Source organism: Colius striatus, chromosome 1 (genome assembly GCF_028858725.1).
Source record: "Colius striatus isolate bColStr4 chromosome 1, bColStr4.1.hap1, whole genome shotgun sequence".
Lineage (NCBI taxonomy): Eukaryota > Metazoa > Chordata > Aves > Coliiformes > Coliidae > Colius > Colius striatus.
Genome location: NC_084759.1, coordinates 115,076,947 through 115,088,222, shown reverse-complemented (window position 1 = coordinate 115,088,222; position 11,276 = coordinate 115,076,947). Strand labels below are relative to the sequence as shown.

At 42.8% G+C, this 11,276-nt stretch overlaps 1 protein-coding gene across 2 annotated transcripts in view; it reads left to right on the top strand.

Moving 5' to 3' along the window:
• The first annotated feature begins 7,794 nt into the window (after positions 1 to 7,794).
• The window catches only part of ALCAM (activated leukocyte cell adhesion molecule), a 118,597-nt gene continuing 115,115 nt past the window's right edge, over positions 7,795 to 11,276 (top strand). For both annotated transcript variants that reach the window (XM_062003847.1, XM_062003853.1), the window contains exon 1: positions 7,795 to 8,169. In XM_062003847.1, coding sequence (XP_061859831.1) covers positions 8,061 to 8,169 — 109 coding nt within the window. In that variant the 5' untranslated portion in view covers positions 7,795 to 8,060. The remainder of the gene's footprint in view (positions 8,170 to 11,276) is intronic.

Below are 11,276 nucleotides of genomic sequence, written 5' to 3'. Positions count from 1 at the left end.
CTGATATAGAGCAATCAGGAGCAGATACATTGCAATAAAGGTTGCAAGGAAGAAATTGCAATGCTGGAATGTAGTCAGTAGATTCATTTTAATGATTCTGCATATGACTAGATGAAAAAGGCATCATTGATTTCCTGCTGACCCTCTCCTCCAAGTTAATGAATGAAAGCTGCTCATGTTAAAAGGCATGCAGGATGAGAAGATCTACTGTTAGCATCAAGACTGTAAGGAAAAGCTGATAAGCAGGGTTTGAGGTTGTCACATAAGGAAACTGCCTGGATTTAGGATGTACAGTATCCAGTGTGTTAGCACGGTCGATCTCTTTAATTCCACCTTTTCAATTCTTATTTTGTTGCATTGCTCAGAGAAGCAGTACTTTGAAGAAGTTGAACCTTGCAGTGTGGAGCAGCAAATACACCTGCACTACTCAACACTAACTCATCAGTCTTCAATGCTTGATCCAGGTTCTTCTACCACTGAACACAAAAAGGGAAGAAAATTGCTTCTGAAGAAGGAGTAACAAATTCCCTGTGGTTTAAGTAAGTCCCGAGTAGGCATGAAAGGCTCTGAGATGTCTGCTGTCCTGTCCATCCTCCCCACAAAGACCTTCAGGTTGTTTTGAATTTCATTGGACTTCTTTTAGCCACAAGGAGACCTAAAACCACTTGGTCTCCACTTAGGTCGATCAAGTGCAGGGTCAGACTAGTCAAGAACTTGTCCCAAGTCAACTAGTTTTCCATCACTATAAAACTAAATCCTGTCAAGAATCTCACTTGTATCACTTGTATCAATCCAAGGGCAATCAAGGGAGACATCAGGGCCTTGGAATGACTCATTAAGGCATCAGGAGAATGGGTAGTGTTTTTCTCCATCCCTTTGGTTACAGGGAAAGATGAGGTAAGTAACAGGAAGAGCCAACAAAGTATAAAAAAAGGGATAAAAAAAGGATCCTGAGACAAGAGTTAACAGGGCTTATTAGGAGAGCTTCAAACTAAACGGGGGAAAACTTCCTAAACAGTGCAACAGATTGCCCAAGAAGGTTATGGAGTCTCCATCCTTGGAGATATTAAAAAAAAACATGTAGATGAGGTGCTGATGGACATGGTTTAGTGGTGAGATTGGCAGTGTTAGGTCAGTGGTTGGACTCAATGATGTTAAGAGTCTTTTCCAACCAAAATGATTCTATGATTCCATTATTCTAAGCACTATTTGTAATGCAAGACGCTGAAACACAGTGACAATAAGTGGCAATAAGTAGCCCTTAAAAAATACTTCTTTTTTTTTTGTTCCTTTTCTGTGGCTTTTCATATCAGATTTTTACTTTTGGATCTTGCTCCTCTTATCACCAAGTCCTTGTATACTTTCCTCTTTATCATAGATAAGAACTACTTGGAGATGAGATGGAACTAGATAACTGTTTTCTTGCTTTCCCGTGTAGACATGGCAATACCCTGATGGTCAGAATGAGCTAGAGACCCGATCCCTTTTCATTTTTTTCTCAATTTGCATTCAAAACTTTCTATCAAATATATCTAATTTCTTTGTATTTATCTTTCTTCTCACTTTTACTTTTAACACACAAAGAACATCCACAACATACTCTGGTGCATGACTGGTCGGAATGAGTTACCTCCACTCTCCTGCCCTTGTCTTGTTTTGAAAACGAGGTATGCGTACACTAACTAGTACGGGCATGTGCATTTCACCAACTTGACTAGCAGCCTTGCTTCTGATCTTTAAATTTATCACCTTTCTCCATTGAATGCAACTACAAACAGAAACTGTTTTAGTTTTGGGATTGAGGATAGAAACTTAGGAACTCTGAATTTTATCCTTGTATCACTCTTACTTTTATAAATAGATCTTTGTAAATCTGTTCATCTCTCTAGGGTTCAGTATCTTCTCTAATGTCATAGGCTGCCAAGTACTTAATGCTCTCATGAGTATCTGAACTCGTCAAATGAAAGGTAGAACAGAAGTGAAAGCTATTTGAGTACCCACCTTTCAAAGGCATTGTGATTTGAGGCTTAATCAGCATAAGACCCTCAGATAAAAAATTGCTCAGAATCAGTATTCTGATTAGATTTGATCAAGAAGATTTTTAAAATTACATAGCTCATACAGAAATCAGTGATCCAAACAGGAATTTGAATTTTTTCAACAAAACCAGGCATAGTCTCTCTAAAAAGGAAGTAAAAATTCATTTTGAATACAGTGATATCGAAATGGTCTTTTATTGTTGATGTAGGAGGGGGTACCTGTGGCTATGTTCATTGCTACTCTGTGGTATTACTCCCCCTCAGTACCCCAGCAAGGGCACTCCACGAGGAAGAATCCACTTCTTGATGCCTCCAGAGTCCTCATTTGTACTATCACACATCATAGAAGCTCTTATGGCACTTGTAATGTTGTTGCAACTCTAGCTCCTGCACTAGCTCATCTGATGTCACATAATCCCAAAATGATTGCAGACTGATTCCTGACTGACAGCATAGTAGCAGAGATAAAAGGAGAATGCTGTCTGGAAAGGGCCTCCAGCCTCCTCTGTTGCTATGCCAGGATGCTGTCTGCACTTACACTGGCGGCATGGGTAGAATCAGGCAACAGAGGCTCAGATATGGTAGCTGGCCCAAATTCTGCCAAATCAGACCTTGTAAGAATCAAGTTAGTCCAAGTCTTAGCTGCAAGTGACAGCCATGGAACAGATGGGGAGATGCTCCTAGGTAAGGCTGATACCCAGACCAAACCCACTCCAGCCTGCACGCAGGTAGACCAGCCATAGGTAAGCATCAGGAACTTGGTGGAGCCACTAATCAGGGCAGAGAAATGCATCAACATCCTTATAAATCACATGACACTATACTCTTTCTTGCTACTTCGAGGTCCCTTTTAACCCTTAAGATTCTATGATTCTGTGATTCATAGCATACCAGCATTGCAAGCCAGATGTTGCAGGATATTTTTGGCAGAATGCAACATGTTTTGTCAAGCATGCTCCTTAGTACAGGGGATCTGTCAGTTCCTATAGTATAAAAGTGTTTTCCTGCTACAGTCAAGTACCTTTAAGGACTAGAAAGCATAGAAGGTCAAAGAATTTAGTCTTTTGGATGCTGAGAAAAGAGAAACACAGTGTAATCATTTAAGCAAAGTTAACAGTCTCATTCTTTGCATTACAGCTATTTTACATCTCCAAGATATTATCAGTGAGAATCTTCACACTGCCATTGTGTATCCTACTGGATTTTCATAGAAAAACAATTCTTTGCCCTTAAAAGCAGCTTTTATATTGAAAAGAGCGGCCAGAAATATTATAACTACCTCAATCCTGTTTTTAAAAAGGCAGAGGAAAAGGCAATTGAGTCTTTGCAAAATGCAAGTAGGCAGCCAGCAAAGTTAATATATATTGGTCCAAACTCAAAGAGCTGGTTTCATTTTGTTTTTTATGCACTTCTCAGTTAACATGTCAAGCCACTGTGGCTCTTGAAATTTTTGTGCATGACTTGCTCCTAGTCTAATATTTTTTAATTTATTTTTCTTAGGGCAGATCACAAACCAAAAATAGACTATAATTGCCATCTATTCTTCAAACTCCTTCCTCCCATCTTCCACTTATTTTGTATGAAAATTTTGTCTCAGCTGAAAGTATTGTGAGCATTTTGTATATAATGCAAGTGTAATGTTATTTTAATGAATGTTTGTATAGTACTGGTCCTTTAGTTAAATTATGTAAAAAGACAGGTGCATTGGACATAGGTAATGGGAAAATAAGTTTGTTTCAGGAGTCTAATTGCTATGCTGATGACTATAATAACAATGCTGTCAGGCACTTGCTGATTTTTTTGAGTAGGATTATTTTTGTAATGCAGAAATACTGGAAATGCAGAACCTGGATATTCTTCCACTGTATTTTGTTGGGTTTTTTTCAATATATTCCAAATCCGTGGGTCTCATTTACTTAGATTAGAGACAGACAAATTTGCAGATAGCTGCAGAAACTCCAGTAAGTAGGCTTTCTTCTTTGCTGGTCTCAGTTAATTTCAAGCCCAAGTATTTTTTTTTTTTTTTAAACCATTCTCTATGTGTGTTCTGCATGCTCTGTTTGAAATACCTTACATTCTAGAGACACTCCCCATACACAGTTGATCTCACTCAGAAAGCCTTTGCTACCAGCTATGCTCACAATGCCAATACCGAGCAAAGCAAAATAATTCCTGACAACAATGAGTAGTCTTCTATCATGGCTTCTATCTTAATGAAGAAAGGTCAGCAAAAGACTCCGCTTGACTTCACAGATTCACAGAACCTGGTGTTTAAAGGGATTTGAGTGCCTAAGGGAGGAGGAAGCACCTTGTGGATTTCCAAAGTGTCATAAAAGTATGGCCCAAATCCCAGGTGATTCACTAACAATCCCTTCAGCAGTGTTGCAACTAGCAGTATAGATTACATTCACACTTAATCCTTGGTGCTAGATAATGTTGCAATGAGTACAAGTAACAGGAATCTATACCCATGGAGGTATCTTCTGAATTAACACTTTTAACTAACAGTCTCTAGCTAAACTATCAGAACCAGATTTAGAGAAACACAAGGCTGAACATTGTTCTATAATTCAAAGGCAGTTTCAACAATGGAAGGTTTCCATTTTGCAGACTGTACTTCTGAACACTGAGCCAAAACAGCATGCGCAGTTTCCTTGACATAATATTAACTATCCTTCAAGAATAAAGCTTATTCACTTACTATTAGCAACAGATTAAATTACTAGGAGTGTTGAGCAGTGCTCTATTTAACAGCCTTCTCAACTATTCTTGATAGAGATTTGCTTCCAAAGTAAATATTTTATGCATCTGCTGTAACTGGGAAATGATATTTCAGTTTAACAAAAGCTCTTTGTTATGATGCATAGTCACTGTTAATGGATTACACTTTTAATCCACTTTGTCACATAAATAGAAAATATATGGTTTGATAGGATTAAGTATTTATCGAAGATTTAAAAAATTATTACTGTTTTCCAAAGATGGAGTTATTTTGAGGTTTTTTTTTCATTGGTACAAAGTAAATGTTTTAACTTCTTCAAAATAAAAAGTTTATTTTGGACTTTCAAGCCACGCAGCAGTTGCTGTTTTCCCAACAGATAAGTGACTCACACTCCCATTAGCTTCAATGGTAAAAGGAGCATGGCCCAAGAAAGTAACCTGTAAAAAACCCAAATCTCTATTTTGTCAATCCAATCAACATTAAAGGAATTAATTACAAAATACAGAATTGAGAACAGTTGAAATGACATAGCATATGATGAGACCTTTAATAATTACCTTGACAATATCTAATCACATTTAAATTCCTTTAAAGTTATCAAAACATTTGAGTAATCTGATCTTGAGATGTTTTCTATTTACTCAGAATTCAAAGAGTTCCTTTTAAGTGAAAGGTAGAAGCAGCTTTGAAGAGAAATGACAAAGGAGTGAGGGAAATCCTAAACAAATCATAGTTCTGATTTAAGTATTATGTCCTTTATGTCATCTTCCACATTTCTCATAATTCTTACAGACTTTAAACAACATATTCAGTATTGATCTGAGAGCAAAGTAGTCATCAAATAATTTTTCTGAATGCTATCTTAAGCATAAATTGTAAAATTACTCTGTATGTTTTGCCTGTTTAAAATGTATGTCTCTATAGCTCACCTTTTTGGCTGTGCACTATGTCATTGGAAATTTTTTGCAACGTTCACACGGATTTCCTCATCCCCACTCACACTGACAGAAAGTATACACTATTCATTATTTTGATGCAAATGAGGGAACAGTTAATCATCTGCTCTAAAAACAACATGCTTGTGCATTATTTAATTCCCTAAACCAGTAAACTATGTATTTGTGTTTATACAAATTAATCTTGTCATGTTCATGTTTAAAACAAAACTTATACCAGTACCAGTGAATTCTGGCCTATAAGCCCAATCCTCTTCTATATTTCTTTGCATTTAGGTAACTAAAGAGTTTAACTTTTCTGTCTTTTCTCTCAGCTATAATCTTACTAGCTACAACAGGCTTCCCCATACCAATAAAGAAGACAGGATTAGGCCCTCAGTTTGCAGTGGAGCACAAATTGTTGCAAAACCAGCACATAATATTAAAAACATTAGAAGTTTAAAAACAGTAGGAACACAATTTTGAACAGAATTAGGTGGTCATCTCAGTACAATTCTAGGCAATGTCTCTTTAAAGATTTTGAGGGGGTCTCCAGGCTCTAGAGCAATAAAATTACTAAATATCCCTACAAAAGAGTACTCTATCACTTTTAAACATGCAAGAAAAAAACCCAAAAAACACAGCACTGAAAATATTAATCAGTCTGAACATGAAAACAAAAAGATTTTTAGTCTTAAAAGTAGCAATTTTTTAATCTGCTCAGTAATATGGCCATAAAATCTACTGAGAAAACAAAGTATGACAGAGCTGTGCTGAGCAGTAACCTTAAAAAGTATGATGTTTAAAAAATTGATTGCATAGCATGGCTTACACAGTAAGAAAAATAGTAACAACAGCAACAGTGACGTGGAAGAACTGAAGCATATTTTGAATTGTGGATGGTGCCTTAAGAGTTAAAAGTTCTAAATGTGAAATATCCTTACCCCACTCAATCACAGTACATGAAGAAAAACCTCACAGGCTGTGTTATTCTAAACCTATCATGGTAATGTTTTAATGTTCTTAGTTATTAGTCATCATGAAAATAATTTTGAGAATGGCAAATGTATTTGCAGAATGGACAGTTTAAGTTTTCCTTTGATTTCCAGGAGTTCTGGGGAAGTTCCTATCTGAGAACTCACATCATCACATGGTGAAGCACCTGACACTTCAGATTTTGTTACTAGAAAGTCCCTCCATAGAGACTACATGATGAGTATTATTTGTATTTTTAGATTTTGGGCATCAGGCTTATTTCATATGACAGCGTGGGCTACATGTTGATCACACTCTACTGTAAGTCGGGAAACTTGCTGAGTGAGTTCAGGGTGTTCACTTCCCTCTCTATGAAACAGCATTGCTTACTCAAACCGAAATGGGAGGAGAATAAAGCACTGGGCATGAAAGCACGGTTTCTGGATTACAGTACTTTGACGAAGAATCTTTTTGACCTTTTGGGCAGCCGACTTCCAGAAGTGCCGAACGATCCTTTCTTTGCCCTTCGGCACATTTCTTCCTGTAACGAAGAGTGCGGCGAGTTCCCTTTACCCAATACTCTGTTAAATCTGATTATTCCGACTTATTTTGATTTTTTTTTTTCCATTTTGACTGGGAAGAGGATAACACAGAACTAATCATGATTCTAAACACACCACATTTTTCTTTTTAGCTTTTGATTTGAAATACTGGCACCCAACGTGCATCCTGAGCACGGAACCTGAAACCAAACCCACGGCCGAGCAGATCCGAGGGTGGGGGCTGGAAGCGAAGAGGGGGATCACCGATCTCGCACGCCCGCAAACCCCGCCGCCAAGGCCCCCTCTCCGCGGCCCCTCGCTTTCGCGGCGCCGGCCGTCGCCCAGTGGCTCCGCGGGCAGCGGCAAACTCCCCGGCCATGCCGGGGGAGACCGCGCCCCCGGTGGTAGCGGCGGCTGCAGCCCCCCGGGGCGGTGGCTCGGGCTGCCCGCGGGGCTTCCCCCGCCCCGCTGCCTGTGTGCCGTGTGGCGGGACGGCAGGGGCGGGGGCACGGGGGGGGCCGGGCCAGGCCAGCGCCGCCGCTGCCGCCACCGCCCGGCTCCGCCTCTCTCGCCGCAGCTCTCAGTCCTGGAGCGCCGCTCGGCTGCCAGAGGGAAGCCGCCACCTGCTCCGGTGCGGAGTCGCTCCTTGCTGCGCGCCGAGAGGGAGAGCAGCCGCCCGCGCCCGTGAAGTTACCGCTCCTCTTGCCTCCGGGGGAAAGCTGCAGCCGCCGCCTCGCGACCTCGGAGGGGGAGAAGTCGCCTCTCCGCTACGAGAGGGAAGAAGCTCCTCTGCGGGCGCGCCGCCCAGCTCCGCCGCTGCCTCCTGGTCCCGCCGCGGGCAGGCGGGATGATGGAGCCCCCCGCCGCCGCTGCCGCCTGCGCCTCCTGCCGCCGCCGCCCGCTGCCGCCGCCGCTGCTGCTCTGCCTCCTGCTCGCAGCCCTCTGCCTGCCACCAGGTGAGCGAGCGCCCGCCCGCAACAAGGGGCGGCCGCGCCGTCCCGGCTGCGCCTAACTTGACGGAGGGGAGGCCGGGGCCGCAGGTGTCCGTGCCCGCCCGCGGCTCGCTACTGGCGGCGGAGCCGCACTCCCTCCCTTCACCGGAGCGCCCGGACACCTACCGCGGGGGTTCTCTTCGCGGCCGTGCGCCGAGGGTCATAACCGGCTGTTGGAGCCCTGCGCATCCAGCTTCGCCCCGGCGGGAAGCGAACGGGGGCTGGTCCTCTCCTGCCCCCGCCGCTGGCCCCCGGGGAAGGTGCCCAAGGGGGGCCGGCGGGGCGGGCTGATGCCGTCGCAGCTGAGGAGAGGCAGGAGCTGCCCCAACGGCTCGGGGGGCTGAGAGGCAACAGTCACGCCTTTCCTCACAGGAAGGGGTGATGGGGTCCCTCCGGGGCGTTGTCACCGGCCAGTGGACGAGCAGGGGTGGCGAGCGCTGCCCCCCGCGGGTGGGAGAGCCAGGGTTCGGCGCGGTGCCGTTTCCCTTCCCGGCTGAGAGGCACGTCTCCGCAGTGAGCCGCCTCCAACTTCGGCCGTTCAGCTGCTTCTCCCCGCCTTCAGTGCCGGCGTGGCCGTGCCCGGCTGCCCGCGGAGCCTACGGCCGGGGGTCGGTGGGTGCTCGGGCAGCGCCGTCGACGTGACGCCGCCTGGCAGCCAGCCGGGCACGGGCGGGGAGCGGCCCAGCTGTCGCACCCCCGCCATCCCCTCCATGTTTGCAGCCAGCCGTCGAGGAAGCGCGGGTCCCGCGTATGGTGGCAGCGTGGGATAAAGCTGCTCCGGCGGATCGGGTTAGCGTGGGTAACTTCTCTTCCCCTCTCCTTGCTCCCTAAAAGCTCTCTCGAAGCGTTGGGGAGGTAGGAAGGCGCAGGGAGTGCTAAATACCCTAATTGTTCTTGGAGTTGTTTGGCCATGAGGTGTTTGTAGGTTTTATTTTGTAAATATTGAGCGTGAAAGTGAAGTGTAAAGGAAAAGCTGTGAAGTGAGGAGTTCCGCATTCAACGCGGGGACCGTCTCATTATTCTTGTAGAAAGAGCGTCAGCCTGTGGTAACATTTTGTATTGCTTTAAGAAGTGGCTTTGCTTTTGTGTAGCTGCCTTTGCAACAGCGAAGGGTTTGGAGAAGTGTTGGTGATTTTTCATTCCTGGCCTCTGCCTTGTTATTACGTGCTCTCCGGTTAACCATTTACGGGCAGCATGTTATCATCGAAACGGAAGAACAGACCTTTTTCACTATCTGGATGTGTGTTTTTGCACAAGCTCTAGTTATAAGTAGAAAGCCAGCTACAACAATAAAGTAAGGCTGACAGAGCTTTAGTTTCAATTTGAATAGTAAAAAAAGCTCCAGACAGAACTAAGAGCAATATTGGTACCATAAACAGTATGTCAGGCTGTTCAGCTAGGCTTTTGCTGTAGCAGATACAGTGTTATAGTCACTGTAGGACATAAAAATATCAGACTCAGCAGCAGAGCTTGTGAAGAATACTGGTTTCTGTGATGTAGAGAAAGTCTTCAGGAAAGGAAAGGTTGTTCTTTTTGTGAAATCTTAAAGGCATGTGGAGTATTCGGAGAGATAAGCACCTCAGCTTCTAAGCAGCAAGACTTGGCCCCTGTAGAGAGACTTATCCCAGTACATACAGAATGATCTTGCTGACTGTGTGACTGTCTACGTTTCCCATTGAGGGAAATAAGAAAACTATGAAATTATTTTATCTCAAGGATTGTGTTGGTGGAGGTATATAAAAAGATAGGACTTGACCACCTAGGATCTAAACAGATTGAAGAAAAAAAACGTTTACCTAGTTCTTTCTGCTCATCATTTCTTCCTTGCCCCTTCAAGGAGAAGCTCAGACTGACTGTATAAGCAAATACATATGGGAAGAAACCAGCCCTACCTCAGCTTAGAAACTTTCCCTGTGGTATTGAAAATTCCCGGAAAGCCTAGTACAAGATTTAAGCCTGTAGTTCTTGGTTTATTCTGAGGAGTATAAAAGATACTTCAGTATAAAAATATTTATGAAAGGGTCTCGCTATTACTGTAGTCTTCACATTTCTTTCTCATTGCTATCTCAGCTATTTTAGATGATAGCTATTTTGCTATCATCTACAACAAATTCTGGATATATTACTCTATCATGGTGTTTGACTTTTGGGAGTTCTATTTCAGATTTGCCTATGGAAAACAATATATAAGCTGTTACAAGCATATTAAAAGTTGCTATGCATCAGGCGTGGATCTCTCCAGTGATGTTAAAGCCGTCTGGGGATCCCTATGAGAAATTTTGAGTTTCTTCACAGGATAAACTGTCTAGGAAGATATCCATTAATAAAGAGGGAGTCCAAGTCCTTATTTGGTACTAGTATACTAGCTCTAGGTCAGAGTAGATGAGAACACCAATAAAAATCTTATCATTTTCTAGCGGAACTGACTGTATGTGGAAAAAAAAGTCAGCTCTTAATCAGGAGGTAATCATGACCTTTGTAAAGCTTCCCCATCCCTGTGCTTCCTGTTGAATTATAACTGAAGCTCAGACTCTCTCATACTATGTTTAGTACTAAAGACTTGCTACATATTGCTATGTTGCGTAAGAGTAGTGAGACTGTAGTATGTAGTCTTCTCATTCATATAATACTTGTTCTCCCTCCTGACTTTGTTTCTTGTTTTGTTTTGGTTTTTTTTTTCCTGATATATCTGGTGTGACATTCATCTAGGGAAACTGGTTCTCTGTATGAAGAACTGAAGTTCACATGGGTTGTGCAGACTTGAGATTAGGAAACATCTGCACCATGATAATACATTATGACATGCTATGTGTCTGTGGTTTAGTACACAGGTAGCACAGTCAGACTTATTTTTAAATGAGCTATACATTGTTTTGGTTTGTTTTTTTTGCTTTGGAAAGTGTTTGGTATGTTTAAAAGAATCTTTTTTTTTTCTTTGAGTGTTAATAGGCTAGAAAAGTCTCTCAATATAGGTTATTTTTTCTTGTACTCTCATCTTCTTCGTTGGGTTTCTAGCACTTCTAAAGCAGAGGGCAACAATAGAAATCATCCAGGTCTGTAAATCTCTGAAA